The sequence below is a fragment of the Alosa sapidissima genome, chromosome 1 (genome assembly GCF_018492685.1).
Source record: "Alosa sapidissima isolate fAloSap1 chromosome 1, fAloSap1.pri, whole genome shotgun sequence".
Taxonomy (NCBI): domain Eukaryota; kingdom Metazoa; phylum Chordata; class Actinopteri; order Clupeiformes; family Clupeidae; genus Alosa; species Alosa sapidissima.
The window spans coordinates 38,995,168-39,014,828 of NC_055957.1; the positions used below are offsets into that span (position 1 = coordinate 38,995,168).

General features: G+C 46.2%; 1 protein-coding gene across 1 annotated transcript in view; it reads left to right on the top strand.

The window, feature by feature from the left end:
• vegfc (vascular endothelial growth factor c) overlaps positions 1–17,377 on the top strand; it is a 35,514-nt gene extending 18,137 nt beyond the window's left edge. The window contains exons 4-7 of the mRNA XM_042108843.1: positions 1,814–1,953; positions 10,580–10,683; positions 14,254–14,575; positions 16,824–17,377. Coding sequence (XP_041964777.1) covers positions 1,814–1,953; positions 10,580–10,683; positions 14,254–14,575; positions 16,824–16,932 — 675 coding nt within the window. The 3' untranslated portion in view covers positions 16,933–17,377. The remainder of the gene's footprint in view (positions 1–1,813; positions 1,954–10,579; positions 10,684–14,253; positions 14,576–16,823) is intronic.
• Positions 17,378–19,661: the final 2,284 nt, after the last annotated feature.

The window sequence follows — 19,661 nt, forward strand, 5'->3', positions numbered from 1 at the left end:
CAAGCTCTGAGGCCGTGCTGGCGTGGGACAGGAGTTGCCCGGACAGGGTGGCACAGACAGATGGCATAAACACACCCGGGGACTGGGACATCAAGCCACTGATAGAGGAATTCTGCTGTAATATTAGAGAAGCGCAAGACAATATGTTCCATTGCTAGTCCAAGTGGTTAGAGGGCCTTTCAAAGCGGTCAGATTTCCCATTCCAAATGGCGTAATGACACTGACGATTATAAAAGGCACAATTTTAAATTGCAAAAAGGTTTTACAGGGTTTTTTTGCCGATTGCTTAAACACTAAAATCAAAAGTATTCCACAGCAAAATCAACCCCATTGAAAAAAAACACTACACACATTAATTTGCAAAACACTAAAAACATCTCTCTACTTTAGACACAAATCTGTGTAGATGTATCGAGTATATTTTATAATGTGGAGAGAAAGACTGATCAGGTCTGATCTTGTGTGTTGTGTTTGGTCAGTATGCATTCATGTACTCCTGCAATCCTACTTGAACAATATTTCATATTTCTGAAAACGTACATTTGTACATTATACCCAAAGAAAACATGTTTTGTGAAATATGTTTTTGTACATTACATTAGTGTGTAACTTAATCAGTTACTCAGATCAGTGATGGATGTTTGTGATATGACCACAAAATAGATTTTTTTAATATAAATAACTATAGTTTTGACTGGTGTTTCAGTCTGAGGGACTCTGCTCTTTGTGTGTGGTGTTCTGTTGATTGTCTGTAGTGTTTCTGAACAACGGGCCCTGTTTTCAGATTTGTGCTTAAGCAATTGAACAAAAAATCAAGGCAGATATTTTGTGTCAGTAAGAAAACAATATTTTTAATGAAGATTCTCTGCCTCAGTGGATATTGTTGGACAGCACATTTCTCCCCACAAGTACACGCCTGTGTCTGCTCCTGTCTTTAACAAGTGACTGGATGTTTTCGTAATAAATCCGCACTGCCGAAAGCACAATCAATCAGTATAAATCCTCTCCACTGGCGTCATGTGTTTTTTTAGCAAATAAAAACACTTATCTGTGATGAAGTAAAAGTTATGATTACTATTTTATGGACACTACCCCCCTGCGGACTAAGTGGAGCCAACTCCATCCCGGCAGAGCGAAGCCGTGTAGAGGTTAAGATAACCTGTCAGGGAGGGGCTAATGAAGGCAGATGAGGCACTCCCTCTAGCCAGCGTGGACCTTTCATCAGCACAGCCCACAGCACACAGAGTGACCCTCCACTGGCAGAGAGCGGCCGCTTCTCTTCCAAAACTGACCTGCGTTCCCCCTTTCAAAGCTAGTTTGATGTCCGAAGGGCTTGACGATGTTGAAAAATAAAAACAAGATCAGTGCCGTTGCTCTATCGCTCTGTTGGTGTGCGTGTAAAAAACAAAAGGCCGATGTTAGTGTACTGGCTGCTGCTGTTGTTTTTCCCCCCTCAGCACACAGGCCTGCTAGGAGCTGTGGCTAAGTGTTTGTATACACTGTGGTTTTATGAGCGGGGCCTGTGAGTTTGCAGTTTCACAACATGGAGCACTTAGACCCTCTTATCGCGTGGCTTTTGGATCGAGTCTGCAGCCCACAAGTCGGCCTTATTAGCATGCTGTGGTGGCGCAAGGGAAAGCCATGAAGTCTGCGAAACCTTTTTTGGTTGGTTTGCTTAATAAAGAAAAGAAAGGGGATTTTCTGCAATTATTGTAATCATTCGAGAATTGTTTTCTGTCTGTAATCTTCTGTCTCTTTTTCTTTCTCTCTCTCTCTCTATCTCTCTCTACCTCCACCTCTACCTCTCTCCCAGCTGTTTGAAATCACAGTGCCGATAAAACAAGGTACTAAGCCAGTGACCATCAGCTTTGCCAATCACACAATGTGCCGGTGCCTCTCAAAGCTGGACGTTTACAGACAAGCACATTCCATCATACGACGGGCTCTACCAGAGTAAGTGTGCTTTTTTTTTATTCTGACTACTGCTATTCACTGCCGCTGAGTTTTAAGACACTCTACCTCTTGGACTAGTTCCCTTAATCACCCCTGCCCTGCCATCACCCCACTACAAGGACACAGAGGTTTTTTTTTTCAGCTCGTGGAAAAAAGGGAAAGTTCTCTTTACTGTCAGAAGTGGGCAGAGCCCAACAAAAATGACAGAGCACGCAGACCATTCAGCGAGACATGCCACCCACACATCATGTGGGGGGTCAGCTCACACTGCCAAACCAAAGTGGTGCTCCATTGCGACACCTTCAAACCAAACAAATCTACCGTTTCTCTCCAAGATCCCCCCTCCTCCTTAGTTTTCCAGTGACGCCTGGATGCTAGTATCCTCCCAATCCCAGCACTGCGTGTGAGTCTTGGACACGGTGACCCTAATGGCAGTAATACAGTAGCGCTGCTCTGTGCTCACAGGGATATGGGGTTTCGTCTTGGCCAATTTAAAGCTGACAACTTTTTTTTTTCCTGTCCTGCGAGAGGGCTTCCCGGTCGTGTGTTACTATGAGATGCTGTACAGCAGGAATTCCCAGTGAGGGACTGTGGGGCGGTGTTGATGAACTTACCATCCTGCGCTCAGCAGAGCCTGATGAACTGGCTTTTTAGTCATTAGTGGTGCTAAGGGACACCATAGGAGCATTGTGCATTGTGTTCATTTGTTTATAGTCACACGGTGATGGTGGGCAATTTCACACACACCCCTCCTCCCTCTCTCACTCTCTTTCTCTCTTTCTCTCTCCCACCCTCCCCCCTCTCTCTCTCGCTCTCCTCTCTCTCTCACACACACACACACACACACACACCACACACACACCCATCTCTTAAGAATTGTACACTGAATCACCAGTGCCAAAGAGGAAGGAACAGCCCAGAAGCATAATCCTTTTCCTTTCTCTTTGTGGAACTGTTTTTGTGCAACTAGTAGCCTTTCCTTGCCCTGCTCTCACTGTCTCTTGGTCCCTCTATGTCTAACCAACGGAGACACATGTACACACACATAGACACACACACAGACACACACACACACACACACACACACACACATACACACACACACAGCCACACACACACACACACACACACACACACACACACACACACACACACACACATACACACACACACACACACACAGCTCTTGCATATTTGGCCCACGCTGCTGCTTTGTGTAGCCTGCCTATAAATTAAGCTGCTTACAGTAGTTCATGAAGTCTGTGTGTGAGTGTTTACTGTTTCCGCAACCAGAACTAGAGTGGCAGAAACATCACTTCAGGCAGGCCCCCTCGAATCTAAGCACAGCGGAGTTTACCCCAAACAGCTGCAGCAAAGATGTATGCGGCGGAGCAGCTACTCCTGTCAGCAGTGCAGCCCCGGAGCAAGCCCTTAGCTAAACAGGTTCAGGAGCGCCACGCAATAAACAGTTACCAAAACCATGATGAGGTCAGGGAAGAGCGATGCACAGGCATTCAAAGAGAGAGTCTGTGTCCCTGTGTATGTGTGATGTGTGTGTGTGTGTGTGTGTATGTGTGTGTGTGTGTATGTGTGTGTGTGTGCATGCGTGTGTGCGAGAGAGAGAGAGAGAGAGGGAGAGAGGCAGAGTGTTCCATGGGGTTCAGAGGTGTCGGCTTTGATGTGCAATCTACACTGAAGCACTGGAGAAGTGTTTTTAGTGAAGAGAGATGAGCTTTGTGAAAACAATATGCAGTCCAGTTCAGTCCTGCCCAGAGCACATATCTGCTGCATGGCGTGCTTTTGACTTAAATGGAGCCTGACTGTGTTATGAAATGTCAGTCTGTTTCCTATCAGTGAGGCTACTTTTACATCCACCCAGCTCTACTCTGCATCTCATGTGCCTGGTTTTGTGGCGGCATGCTTTGAGTAAATGTTTACTGACGCTTGTAAGGGATTAGCCATTTTGTGTCCATTCGTGACAAGCGCAAGCATTATTGGACGTGACTCACCTTGTAAATATCATGAAAAGTTGTCATCAGAAGAAGAAAAAAGTGAAAAAAAGAAGGAGAAAACGGAAACTTTGATGCGTAGTGCTCTTTGTGTCACAAACAAAAAAACCCTCCCCTGCAGTGGCGAGGACTGCAGTGTGAGCGGAGGCCAGTCAGCAGAACGATTGATCCCAGATGGGCTCTGTTGAGTGCCGGCCAGGTGATTACCGCATCGCTCAGAGATCCACATCACGTCACACAGCCAATGCAGAGTCTGCTATCTGACTGGCTTTACTATCTGCGTGTCGGAGGGGTGGAGGATGGGACTTACAGTGGAGGTGTTTACTCCCCGTTTTGTCTCATGGGCTATTTCCCCCCTAGTTTCTTTTTTTTTTGTATGACTTTGTGGGGCATGCCAATTGTGTCCGGGTTTTTTTTTCTCATAACACTTGGCCCCGCCTTCCAAGATTTACACTCACATGCACATTTGCATGCACAAGAGTTTTTGTCTCATTTTTCGGTTTCTCTTTGACACTTGAGTACAAGTTTCTATTATGTGAGTGGATGACTTTAGCACCAGTGGGAGTAAGACTTAGATGAGTCGTATTCATCGCCGGTCCCCATTTCAGGCTAGAGAGCTGCGTCAGGGTGAGGGGGAAACAGGGGTCTGCTTGATATTTATTTCATATTTCAGCATCGTATGTTCCCCCCCCCCCAAAACTGTCTCCCGTCATAGTGATTTGCAATAACAGAAGTGAGGGCGTCTCGGCATCATCTCTCGGCGAGAGCTCGCGTAGCCAGTCCTCACTTAAGACGAAGCAGATGTGTTCCTGCTCAGAACAACACAGTGAAAACAGCCCCCTTTTTAAATTGTGTTTTTCTTTGGTCGACACTCGAACTGGCTTAGCTCCTCTCGTGTTCCGTCTTCTGCGCGTCGTCGTGGAGAGAGAGTCTCAGGAATGGCTCCTTTGGACTTTTGTTTTGTTTCTTTAAAACGCCACCTACACCAATTTATACCAGATCGATCGTCTGGATGGCTTACAGGACTCTTACAGACCTTACGTGCCTTAATAGAACTTCACTTGTTTTGATTGTGCTGCTGTATGTTCATCGCTTGCAGTGTAACTTAGGCCATTTGGACAAAAAGTTTTTTTTTTTCAGCCCAAATAAATCAGACTGTTTCTCAATGGGACAGTGACACTCAATGAGGCTGAAGGGCATGCTTGTACCACTACAGGGGAACAGGATGCACACAACCCCTTGATGTAATCACCCAGTGCCTTGTATGAGTTTGAACATGTCTTCTTTTATACATTATACTGTTAAATACTTAAATAGTTAGTATTTATCTGCATGTAACTCATTGACGTTGACAACCTTTTTCAGCAATGCCATTATTGCAATTAAACCCATTGACTGGAGGTCACTGATAAATTCATCCTTCAACAAAAGAAAAGAAAGAAGCAGAAAGAAGCAGACATGTCACCACTGTGTAGGCCAGCCGACCAATCAGTCCTGTGGAAAAATCTGCCCTCATATAAACTGTACCATTTGATTACGACATAGAAAGGCCTGCCAGGCCCTCACCAGGGTGGTCCACATCTATGCCGATTGGTCAGATGCCAATGAAATTCTACACAAACTCTTTCTCTCTCTCTTTCTCTCTCTCTCTCTCTCTCTCCACCACCCACACAAAGCACCAAATACACCCACACACACACACAGAGACACACACAGACATACACAGACACACACAGACATACACACACACACACACACACACACACACACACACACACACACACACACACACCGTATTGCCATTAACGTATGCACATATGCATGCTCACGAGCAAACTCATACATAAATGTTTTCACCTTCATTTTGCCCCAACTCTGTCCAAGTCCAAAATGATAATGCAGGTCTAATGGGCCACTTGCTTTATCTCCTCCAGACTAAGGGTATGTCTTTGAACCAGTGCCTTTGGGCAGCCAGGGTCATACTCTGGGAATGGGGAGCTGGTAATAATTAGAAGGAGCTGGCTGGGTCGTTGACACCCTCTGTTCTTTGGAAATCACTGTAGTCTCACACCGAATAAAATCGAGCCTCCCTCCTGAGGATAAACAGCGAGTCATTATCCTGGTTGTGCATGCCATCTGTTACCTAAGATGGCGATTGGCCCGCACGGCGGCTACACACTCTTGGTCGAGGGCGTTTAACCCGGGAGAGAAAGGGCTTCATGTGTGCAGTCGCATGAACCATGGTGCCCCGGTTCCTACTGCCAGGAGACACATTTGAATCAGGAACCATAGTTTAATAGATAGATAGATAGATAGATAGATAGATAGATAGATAGATACTTTATTGATCCCCAAGGGGAAATTCAAGAATGTAATTGGCCTGAGTGAGATCACATGGTATGTAGTTACTTAGTTAGTACAAGTGGATGGAAGTATTCTCAAAGCTCCCCACCCCTGGCAAATTTGGAATGAAGTTGTATTTCCTTTTTGAGTCAGAATGCAAATTAAAGTCATGCTCTGCTCCTAACAAAATGCAACCTTCCAAACGACACAACCGGGAAAAGAAAGATAAGGATCAAAAGGAGTGTTGTTCCTCCTAACCTAAACCCAAACAGTTGAGTTTGTTATATATGTTCCACTGAGGCATCTGATTGATCTGCTGGTTATAGGCCACAGTCTGCCAAATCCAGTTTAGAGTCACAAATTCATTCAAAGTTTGTGTTCTGTCTGCACCTCTGACTCATAAATCAAAGCACAGGGTGCTCCTGAAATCCACCATGCCCATCATGTCCCATTCGGACACCTTGTCTGTCTGACCGGACACGTCTGTTTCAGGTTAGGGGAGGTGCAGCTTCACATGTTCCTCATCAGGTAACTTGTCTTCCTCAAATCAGGGAGCATGTCAGAAGGGGGTTTTCTCCCATTGTTTTTGACTCTTTTTTTTTCCCCTGCCAAGCAGGAATGCGTTGTCTATTGGAGCCACTGAAAATGTATGGTAATTGAAAACACATTGACAATCCCTCACATGTGTAGCTTGCCACTGAACCATTGTGGGACAACTTTGGCAATTTGCTTTATTTCATGGTGCCAATAGACCTGTGCCTGGTTCTGCTTTTCTAGATAAACAACCCCAAACATTAATTATGCTCACATCTGCTAGCGCTGGAGAATTCGGAAAATGAGTGCACTCCAAAGGCATAGCAGAGCATAAATGCACTTTCTACACTGCGGTTTGAAGGTGACACACATGCTATCAGGTAAGAGGGGGCTTTTGAAGTCTGCCTAGGAGCACAAACACCTCTGTTAAGCGCTCACACACACACACACACACACACACACACACACACACACACACACACACACACACACACACACACACACACACACACACACAAACACACATGCACGCACACACAAACACACACGCACATACACACACATTTCTGTCCCATAGAAAAAACGATTAGCAGTGTTTCTCATTCTCTCAGGAGTGCTGGTCTGAAGTGATGCATGTTTCTGCAGTTACTACAATAACAGCACAAACCCCCATGGCTTGCAGTCCCCTCGTCTTGCACCCTCACATGACAGAACATGGCGCTAGTTTCACGTGGGAGATTGGGAGGGGGGGGGCAGCAGTGAAAGGTGAGCAGCTACCCCCTGGGGAATAGCCACTAATGCCCCATGCCAATGACCTCACCTTTAACCCCCACAACAAAGGCAGCTAATGGTGCAGAGGTGGTAAGCCTAGCTGCCACATCCGTCCTGCCTCAGCGGGGACTGTTCCCTGTACAGTGTGAGGGCCAGAGGGCACGATTTCCACGCCCCCACACACGTGTGGCACAACAACAGGCTGAGAGAAAATGCTGGCCTGAGGCTGGACATCAGCGAGATGGGGGGGGGGGGGGGGGGGGGGGTAAGTAGGGGCAGCTATTCTGGAAAAATTTGTGAGTAGAATGGTGAGGTAGGGGACACTAAGAGAGGAGGGGAATAGAGTATGGGGGAGGGAGAGAGAGAGTGAGAGAGAGAGTGAGAGAAAGAAAAGGGGCATAGAGGGTAAGAGAGAGAGGGAGGGAGAGAGGGTGAGGTCATAAATCACCAGCAGAATGGGAAAGACCTGCTCTTTGGTTTCCACAAGGAAACTGCCCACCTTTCCCCTCCTTTCTTTGAGAAAATCTCAGTCAGGTCTCCGAGGGCTTTCCCATGATTGGCATTTCCTCAGGATAGAGTCTGCACAAGAGGATATAGCCAGAGGCCCATGTCTATAGGTTTAAGCAACAGGGGCCATTTTCAACTGCCTGGCCCACTGCCGCCGCTTACACAAGGTGAATGCAGCGCGGCAGAGCTGAACTGAGATGGATTAGAGAGAGAGTGTGTGTGTGTGTGTGTGTGTGTGTGTGTGTGTGTGTGTGTGTGTGTGTGTGTGAATTATTTTTCCCTCCCCTCTCATCTTTGTACCTAAGCGCCATATCGGAGACGAGAGGAAGTTGTAGCTCAGGCTCCTATGTCTTTTCTCGTGTGTGTGACACACTCGAGAGTCGATGCAGTAATTAATTTTAGACAAATATGTTTTCATTACTGTAAACCTCTCACCCCGACCGATCTTTCCTGACAGTTTTTGGGGCGAATTCCACATCTCTTTCTCTCTCTCTTTTCTCTTCTCTCTCTCTCTCTCTCTCTCTCTCTCTCTCTCTCGCTCCTTCTTATCCCTGTCTCTTTTGTGGAAGCACACCAAATGATCTTTTGGCCTGGATTCTCAGAAAGGACATGAATGTAGCCCCCCCCCCCCCCCCACACACACACACACACACACACACACACACACACACACACACACACATACCCCTAGCCTCTTTTCTTTCTTTTCTTTCCTCTGTCTTTCCTTACTTTTCTTTCGTTCTATGACTTCTTTCTTTTCATTGGCTGCAATGAATGTGGTCTGGCAGAGATTACTCAGACTGTGGAATAAAGCTTATCGCTCATCCTCTGCGGTTTTTCATTTGGAGGAAAACTCGAGAAGAGGGGAGGATATGCATAATGTACATGGATGTATAACGATTAGCTAATCATTTTCGCTAATGGACTCCACACTTGGATGGCAAATTTTCCTTCCCAGCGTTGTGGTAGATTATGTTTTACAGCAAGACATTGCTGGGGTCGTTCTCTTAGCTACTGCTTAGGCAGCTGGACATCAGTCTTGATAGCTATCCAAATTAGAGGTAGGGAACAGATATTAGTGAAGAAAATGTTTAGCGCAATCTTTCAATTTATGATGAATGCACTGATTAGCCACAGTTCCGAATGATCCCAAGCATGCAGTGCCTTGCCCAGCTCCTCTTCATCTCCATCAAAGTTAAGTCCTCAACACCACTCATGGGCCTTTGCTTTCGTGACACAAAGAAATAGAGCAATTTGGAGCACTTGCGTTTGTGTGATGGAAGGAAGGCCAGAATAAAGTTTTTCTTGGTGTTGTGCTGTGGATAGAGAGCCCGATGGCTGCAGCAGCAGTAGTGGTAGGCCTTCTGTGTGATGGATCAATGGAAAAAGGCTGACTGATATTGATCGAGTCATCCTGGTCATGTTGCAATGCGTGACCTAATCACTACGCCGGCGCCACTTCCAAGACATCACACTCAATCTGAGAGAAGAGAAACAGAGTTCTGATCTGCTTACATAAGCAAAGCTCAGGAGAGAAATAGCCCTAGTGTGGTGTGTGTGTGTGTATATGTGTTTGTGCGTGTGACTTAACTTTACGTGTGCGAAACTGCTTTTATAAGATACCACAAAACCATTTAGCGCTACTTTTAAGAGAGCGAATTAGTGCTAATAAATACCCTAATGGGTCAGACAAGGTTTTAAAAAAAAAGCTGTGATGTTTTCTCTGGCAAAAGCCACGTGGGCTAGTCACTCCAGGGCTCTTATGAAAACCCCCTGGGCCCAGGCCTCAGGTACGGACTCTGCGGAACCAGGAGGAGGCGATGGAGTGCCTGTGGCCTGTGGTTTTATTGGAGGTGACCTGTGTGCCAGTACTAGCATGTGCTTTGTGTTAGGGTAAGAGTGGGGGAGTACAGGGCCGGTCTCCCAGCGCATCAAGCCCACTCCCTCTTGCTCAGGGGTGATGCCCAGAGACAGGTCCAGCAGAGACAGTCATAAAACCTCAAAAAGAATCCTTCTCCCTGACCGAGAGTCATGGAAGTGTTTCATAACAACGTCTCTCTGACCGTAAAATATATCAAATGAGGTACAAGCTGTGAGATCTGAAGTGTTTTTGTTTTTTTTGCTTTGCTTCGAGGTGAAATGGTTGTTAGGGTGGGTGTCAGACTCTGAAAAGAAAAATGAGGCTTTTAAAATCTAAGATGAAGTCTAAGATTCACACATTTTGAGAGCCTAGAGATAACACCATGGTTTGGCTTGTGATATGTGCTCTCATAGAGATGTGCTTTTTTCAATTTCCGTTCCAAGAACCACTGTCCATTGACTTTCAGTCGCAAGCAGCAGTCCTGCTCTGTCTTCAACTGATAAACTAATTGAGATGCTAGCTGATTTGTTTGTTTTTTAATGGTGGGTGCCCTGCGCTAGCTACCGTTTGTCTCCTGACTAATGGCCTGTTTCCTCCGCAGATGTCATGTGGCCAATAAAACATGCCCCAAGAATCACAGCTGGAGCCATCGCCTGTGCAGATGTGTCCCCCAACAAGGAGCACCCCTCCATTCCCCTCAATCTGGTGAGAGACGCACATGTGCGGATGTCTAGCATGCTGCCTAGGTGTGCGTGCGTCCGTGCGTGCGTGCGTGTGTGTGTGTGTGTGATTGTATGTGTGATTGTATATGTGTGATTGTTTAACTATGGCAATGTTTTGTATGCATCAGTTTGTATTTATTTGTTATGGAGTCTCCTACCCTCCCAGGTCTGTGTTTATCACTGAGCTAAATTGTGAGTGGAGCTCTAATTGAAGGTGCAGGGAAACATACTCCGTTGGCTGATGAGAGTATTTGTCATGTTCAGCATGTGATGACATGCCTGTTTATTGTGGCTTGGCGAAGTGGAATGCCTGATAGGAGAGCATCTGAAACAGCAGTGGGCAATCTGGTCCCTTCCGTCGGCAAACATATGCCAGATTCTTGGCATGGTAAATACTCTCCAAGCCTCGGTTCAATTAGCCATCCTCCATCCGCTAAGTAGGACAACAACAGCAGACGAGTCCAAATGGCTGTCTCAACGGGGGCATGCAATTATACACAGGGCCGCAGCCAAACAGCCTTTTGTGTGGCGAGCAGATGTGGAAACGTCCCCACTCCCCAGGTTCCCTGGGCTGTCGTGACCAGAAACACAGCAGGCCCACGCTTTCACAGTGGACGTGGCTCTGAGAGTGCTGTGTAAACAGCACTGGGACAGAGAAGGGGAGAGAAAGAAATACAAATCCCAGAACTCCACATTCCCATTCCAAATTCTGCAGTCCTTGGCTCCCTCAGTCCGGAAACCCAGTGTTTACCAAGCACTTAAACCAAATAGGCAATCAACTGCAACCATTGTTTTGTTTTTTTTTGTCACGGGGAGGTTGGGGGGGGATGCAGAAGGTGAATCTCTCTCTGGAATGTTGATTCAGCGCTACAGCAATCCGGCTTGGAGGTAACCAGTTTACTTTTTTTCCGCTGTCCGTTAAAGTAATAAAACATCCTGGCCCCTCCGAAACAGATGTCTTTAAATCAAACCATTCCTTTCCGGCTCTTTGACAGGCTACAAAGAGAGGGAGAGAGAGAGAGAGAGAGGGGAAGAGAGAGCAAGAAATAGAGCGAGATAAAGGGTGAGATGAAGAGAGAAGTATGGTGCAGGTGAGTGAGGGTAAGGTCAGCAGTCCAGCAGGCCTTATCTTAGTGGCCCCCTCTGCCTAACTGATTGTGACGTGGAAATCAGGGGTGCAGCGGAGAAGTCTAGAGGTGCAGGCCCAGAGGGACACACAGGGCACCCCAGACCTGGAACATAAGCCCTGACTACAAAGGCACACGCCAAAGCATGCACTATATATATTATAGGCCTATGAACAGACTGTACGGGAGATGTATAGTGTGTGTGTGACATGGGGAGACGGCTAGTGTGTGTGTGTGTGTGTGTGTGTGTGTGTGTGTGTGTGTGTGTGTGTGTGTGTGTGTGTGTGTGTGTGTGAGAGAGGGGAGTTCAGTAAGGAAGGGGGATTTGTGCATGCTGATTTCCAGAGATAGGAACGTAAGTGCTGATGGCTGTGGCATCCCAGTACTGTGCGGAGGCTCTTGCCACAATACATCACATGGGTCACACAAAATATTTCAACCGAGGTAATGCGAGAAAGGAAAACAGTGGTGAGATTAATCACTGTCAGCTCTGGAGTGGACATGGCGCTGGAGTGGACATGGCGCGATGAACACTGGACTCATTTGTCTTTTTTTTGGATGCTGCAGTTCACTAGATCATCTTACTAGACTAATTAGTATTCTGATTCACCCACGCAAAGTGAAAAGCTATCTTCATATGGAACAGGCTTGATTTTGTCTTTCTTTTTTTTCAAAAGGTGATAAACCCACACACAAACACACTCACACACACACACACACACACACACACACACACACACACACACTCATGCTCACACACAGACAGACACACACACTCACGCTCACGCTCACGCTCACACACACACACACACACACACACACACACACACACACACACACACACACACACACACACACACACACACACACACAGTGTAGTCCCCAAGTTTCTATCTCTCGATGAGCTCAAAGCTGCCTCCCTGAAGAGCGGTGGGAGGTAAGGGAGTGCAGTCTGCCTCCATAAGCCTCTGTGGAGAGTCAGAGGTGCACAACAGAGGCTTCAGGGGAGTGGAGGACAGGCCTGGGTGAGACAACCACAGCTCAGCGCCGGGCGCCCACCACTCCCATAAATTAGCCAGCGCACCCTCAGACTCCCTGGGGACGTCGGCTGCAGTGGCTCAACTTCTCAATTCTGACAGGGAATGCATACGCTCTTTCTTTCCCTCTCTCGTGCTCTCCTTCTCTCTCTCTTTCTCTCTCTCACACACACACACACACACACACATACACACAGACATGATGGACAAAATGTATGAATGCCAGGGACAACACTTCTATATAAAACGCAGGGAAACATAACAATCCATCTTTCTCACACTGACACACACACTTAGCACAGTTTCAGTGATTCATTGTAGAGTATACCCAGGCTTTGACATCTTCCGTGATGGGAAAGCCATCAAGGCCCCTGTTTTGAGATGGTCATGCAAACATGGGCCAAGGCCAGGATAAACCAACCTGCGCCGCGTTAATTTACAGTAAGTCGGCTACGGCTCCCTGCAAACAAAACATTCACACAAAGTCTTTCAAAACCACGGAGTGATCAAGCATAGACCATGCTCATTAAATATATGAAGGATGACATCTTGACCTCTTTACGAGATGCTGTACTACCACTGCAATAATGATGAATCAACAGGTTGAGCATGAAACTGTGTTTTTTGTTTCAGTTTGAGGGACCACACTAGCCACCAGGGAGAGGAAAGGGCCCACTGCTGCATTTGCTGAGCCCTCTGTGGCGAAACCGCACCTTCATATCCAGAGTTAGCACGGTCTCAGTTTGCTTGTCATGAAAAGGATAAGCAAAATCATGGCAGTCATGCGGGGTGATCTGTGAACAATTATTATTCAGGAACACGGAAATAAACAATCAGAGGAGAGAAGAAAAACTACAGCACAAAACGCTTTTTTTAAAGACTAAATTAGCCATCACATTCAGTTGTTTGCCAATGGTGAAAACAATAACATCTGTTTGTGCCACGGGGGGACATGCTTCATGAGGAATTCGGATCAGGAATGTTGTACTCCAATAACTGTTTATCATGATGTCAAACAACTGTTGCCCTGAATGCATTGGCTGTGTTAGTCCACTTACATAAGTGCTTAGAAACGCCACAAATTCCGTACTTTTTTTGAAGGGTGGATGACAAATTTTAAGCTCTCTCTAGAGCTAAGAGTGGGCATTACGCAACATAAGTGTGGTTATTTTTAAGATGTGACCAAATGCTGAAAACACTAGCTATACAAGTACATTTTGTAATCTAAGAAGATGACGCTAAGATGATAGCTTGCCTCTTGTTTTATTTTTTAAAAAAACACAAGGACAAGCAAACAAGATGGGATATACTGTAAGCCTCCATTCAATAACACAGCATGCAATCTCTCTCTGTGTCTTTCTGTTTCTCTGTCTCTGTCTTCTCCCCCAGAGCCCTTTGAGCCAGACATCTGCGGTCCAGACAAGGAGCTGGATGAGGACACGTGCCAGTGCGTCTGCAAGAAGCAACTGCGTCTGGCCGGCTGCGGCCCTCACCACCACCTGGACAAGGACACCTGCCAGTGCGCCTGCAAAGCCCAGCCCGCGTCCTGCGGCCCCAACCAGGCCTTCAACAAGGACACCTGCCAGTGCTCCTGTGCCAAGGTGTGCCCCAAGAGCCAGCCCCTGAACCGCACCAAGTGTGTCTGCGAGTGCACAGAGTCTCCCAACAGGTGTTTCCTCAAAGGCCGGAGGTTTCACCAGGGCACATGCAGGTAAGACTCAGTGTTTTGCTCGACAGAGTATGGAAGCACAGTACTGCACAAACAAGCCAACTATTTCCAACTGTAATGAATCTCTCTCAGCATGAGAGAAGAGTGTGTGGAGGAAGGCTGGCATATTAGCTTAGGGGGCACCATGAGTTTGCTATCATTATTACTGGTCAGATTTCTTGCGAAGAGATGGCTTAATCCTCTGGAATCCTTAAGGATCAAATGTTGTCAGGGCTTTGCCAAGCCGCAGCGAAAGAGGGAAAAAGAGATGTGTGTGAGAGATGTGCGCCAAATATTGACAGCACATGACACTGGCAGTTTCAGATAGAAATGCATAGCAGCTGGTTTTGATAAGTTTTCACTTTAACATGCAGCCAGACTGAGTAGAAAGTCATGCACGCAGTCACAACTCCCAAAAATAAAATAATACATTCTTTCTCTAGAATTAGCTGCTCTCTAAAGACTGGACTGACTGTGGGGGACCTGGAAAGCAATTATGTCCAAATTGAAATCAGACAAATAAGACAAATGTGTGCTATGTCATGACAACCAGGCTTTGTATGTAAATGTAAAATGTGCAGATTGTTTTGCCAAGTGAAGCGCAGTTTCCACTCAGTTTCCCCTCAAAATGGAAATGACCTATGATGGGTAATTTAACCTACACGTCTCAAATAGAAAATAGTTTTGCAGCTATTTTAACCTCACATTATCTGTTTAGAAAAAAATATCTTTTAAATGTTTCAGGTTTTTGAAATCCTCTTAACGCTCTCTAGGTTGTCACAGGACCAGAGGTTGCATATTGCTCTTACATGGGTCATATTTGAATGAACCTTGAAGTCACTGATTTCCCCTTGGTCTCAGTAATGCAAGCTCCACTACAGGGGTATACCTGCATCCAGCTTGGCGATGTTACTGAAATGGGAAACCACACCAAAGCATGGCAGACTCGTAGTTAGATGAGACGATCATGAACGTGGCCCTGCTGTAAAAACTCTCACTCTCAACACAATGGTGTGAAATCAATCCAAGAGGGAGTGCTCCATAATCAGCACTGAGATCACCCCTCCTTTTCCTCTGCCAGCCGCGCCCCCCTTTGGTGGGGCAGCACCAACTCCTAGGTGATCTGCAAAACACCTTAGTCTATACAAATACCTCTCTCTCTCTTTCTTTCTCTCTCTGTCTTTCTTTCTCTCTCTCTTTTTTTTGCCCCCCCCCCGCCCTTGTCTGTGCTGACCCGTGTAAGTGATACAGGCGCTATTAACCCTCTCCCTGTGGCTATTTCACTGCTGCTCTGTTCTTTTCTCCTCTCTTCTCTGCTCTGTACTTTTCTATACTCCACTCCTCTTTCTTCTTCTTTCCTATCCTCTCTTTTCCTGTCCTTTCCTCACCGGCCCTCTCCTCTTCTCCTTTCATCTCTCTCTTCTTTTCTCTTCTCCTCTCCACTCTTCTTTCCTCTCCTCCTTTCATCTCCTCTCTTCTCCTCTCTTCTCCTCTCCTGTCCTCTCCTCTTATCTCTTCTCTCATCTCCTCTCCTCTCCTCTCTCCTTTCCTCTCCTCTGCTACTTCCATCCCACAGGCCTGGCACCCTCCGCCCCATTAAAGCTGATTTATGTCGTGCACACCTCTCCGCGGATCGGATATCGAAAGAAGCGAGAGCTAATAATGGCAGGCGGGGTTCAGATTCAGACTGTTTTATTGGGCCCCCTGTATCAAATACAAGCTGCCCGCGAGGGTTCTAGTGGGAGAGCAGGGACGAGCAGGCCAACCGTTCACTCCAACCCCAAAGTTATTGCCGTTTCAAATAGTAATTACTTTAACTTTAAGACGTAATAAAAAATCAATGACATTGCCCAAGAACTCACAAGTGCTTTGGTATGCCTGAGCACAATATATTGGCAATTGAAACCGCACATAAGGTTGAGGGAGAGGATGGGGCTAGAGATGGGGTTAGGGGGTATTAAACAATGCAGTAACGTTTCTGAACGTTTCTCCACAGGCCGCGTGTGAGGTGCAGGCTGGAGATGGGGTTAGGGGGTATTAAACAATGCAGTAACGTTTCTGAACGTTTCTCCACAGGCCGCGTGTGAGGTGCAGGCTGGAGATGGGGTTAGGGGGTATTAAACAATGCAGTAACGTTTCTGAACGTTTCTCCACAGGCCGCGTGTGAGGTGCGGGCTGGAGATGGGGTTAGGGGGTATTAAACAATGCAGTGTGCAGCAATAACATTTCTTTTCCTTCTGTGTCCCCTCAGCTGCTACAGGCCGCCGTGTGAGGTGCGTAAGCGGAGGTGCGAGGCAGGCTTGTACTTCAGCGAGGAGGTGTGCCGATGCATACCCACGTACTGGAGGAGGCTGGACTGAGGCTGGCACTGAGGCTGGCACTGAGGCCGAGGCTGGCGCTGAGGCTGCCCATGCTGCACTGCCCATGCCGCTACTGCCACAGGCAGCCAATCACACACAGGGACACTGCCACCATGGATCAGTGAGTGGCACCAGGCTGTTGAATGGACATATCTTCATGTTTGGAATATGGAGCGGGCCAACAGAGACTGAACCCAGAGTTTCAGAGACCAGAGGACACTAATACTAAAGACTTGAGAATGTCAAGCCCGAGCCATGGTCTTTTTTATGTTGTCAATCGATTTATTATGCGTATGTGTCAGATATTGATTATATAATTTATTGCCACTAAATATTATTACTTTCTATGTTTATAGCTATGTCAATCTTTCCAAGAAAATACACTGTGATCAATATTTTTGTATCATGTGATGTCCCTTAAAATAAAATCTAAAGTTGTATTATATATAAATATTGTTAACTTCTTTCTATGCCAGTTTATCCTATTGGAAAGTGCTGAATTGTAAATAATGTACCCATCATATTAACATTAACATTTGGGACGTATACCAGGATGTTTTTGATGATTTTCTGGCCATTGTCACCCCAAATCAGAGTGTGTGTACTGATGTTGGTGCGTTAGACTCAGAATAGAAGTGTGGAGGTGATATTGCTTGTCTTGGCTCAACAGCAAGCGCTGTGTGCCCCGCAGCAGACCCCTCAGCACTCCACACAGCGTGGCAAAGCTGTGATAGAAAGTTCCGAGGACTTTGCCAACATGACATGCTTGACAGGCCCACCGCTTGGACAATCCTACAGTCCAACCTCTCTCTGCAGTGGAGGCGGTGAAAACATGTGATGAGCGAAAACAGACAGAGTCCCCCGAGTGAGCCACACTGTTCAGGGTAATTAAGGTAAGTATGACATTTCTTAAATTAAACTATATTATTTCGTTAACTGAAAACCACATTTCTATAATGTAATAATGTAAACTAAACTAGTTGCACTTATTCCACAGATAAGTCACCAAAACCCAAATATGGCTCCTACATTCTGGCCCCTAATTGTCAGTGCTAAGGGATGACAATTACCAAAGATATACAAAATATGGAGCCATAAAATATTTAAATCAAAACATGCTAACTGATGTCACGTCACAATTCAAATCATCAGTCCACAGCCATATTCAAGCATCAAAACATTTTTTTTTTTTTCTTTTTTTTTGTTGTATTTATTCAAACAATCCAGTTCTCTTTCTTGGATGGACAAATTTTGAAAACAAAGGAAAAACTAAAGCGAAACATCAAGCGAAACATCAATGGGGGGGAGCAGAGCAGTCTGGACTACTGAGGAGCAAGAGCATTGGCCAGGGGAGGGGAGGGCTGCACTGCAAAAACTGCTTATCTAACAAAATCTAACCAAGTGTTATTAATCTTATATCAAGATAAAAAAAACTAGTTGGTATTGTTTTTAGTATAAAGACACTTACCTAGCACTTTCTTATGAACTCATTTGACTTAAAATAAGTCAAACTTTTCTTAAATTAAGACATCTCATCCTAAAAACAAGCAAATTTGTCTGCCAGTGCGTTGAGCAAATTTGTCTTGATAAGACTCCTTAAAATAAGTCAAAGTCTTCTTAAATTAAGTCAAAATGATCTTTCGAGAGAGCGCTAGGTAAGTCTTTTCATACTAAAAACAATACCAAATAGATTTTTTGATCTTAATATAAGATTATCAACACTTGGTTAGATTTAATTTTTTGCAGTGTGGAGGGCCCTTAAGGCCTGAGCCAGACGCGTGGCATACTCACCAGGGGTGGGTGGGTGGGTGGGTGTGTGTGTGGTGTGTGTGTGTGTGTGTGTTTGTGTGTGTGTGTGTTTGTATGCATATAAATCTGTGTGTGTGTGTGTGTGCATGTGTGTGTTTATGTGTGTGTGCATGTGTGTGTTTGTGTGTGTGTAGTGTACATGTTTTCCATGCACACATCCCTCTACTTCTGGACTTCCACCCATTCCATTAACCACTCACAGCCAGCCATGACAGCAGGGACTACATAAATTCCTTGTACCCAGCACAGAGTGAAAGAGACATGGCTTCAGCCAAGCCTAAAGCTGCAGATCCTTTGTTCAGAACAATATTTACTCACCTTATGGCCCCTTTCTATCCCCTCCTAACCCCTTAAACAGCGTACCCCCCCCTCCATCCACCAAAAACATTCTAACATTGGACCCTTCCCTTCCCTAAGTGCCATCACAGGGCCAGTTCACGTGGCAGGTCACACCGTCGGCTCTGAAGTCGGCCGCATCTGGAACGCGTTACCTGCTTTACCTATCCTCCCCATCCTTCTTCATTTCCACACGTCCTGTCAGGGTACAGCAACACACACACGCACACACACACACACACACACACACACACACATGCCGCGGGAATCTCTCTGAACGCCGCATGTTGGCTGCACGGCTCTCCACTTCGCGTGTTCACCCCTGTGAGGCGTCTGATAGAAAGTAAATGCGAAAGGCATGCGTGCACCGTGAAGCGTGCTGCGATAACCCAAAACAGTCTATCGAAACGTTCTAGAAGACGGTGCACATTGTCGGGGCGGGGGGGAGTGGGTGGGGGGGCGTATAGTTCGCTACGCTCCAGACGTCCTGCTAGTGAGGTCTGTCTGTACTCCTTTCTGGAGGACAAAGTTTACATTGTACCAGATTAAAACTCAACAAGGGTCCCAGGTTGTGTTTTGTGTTT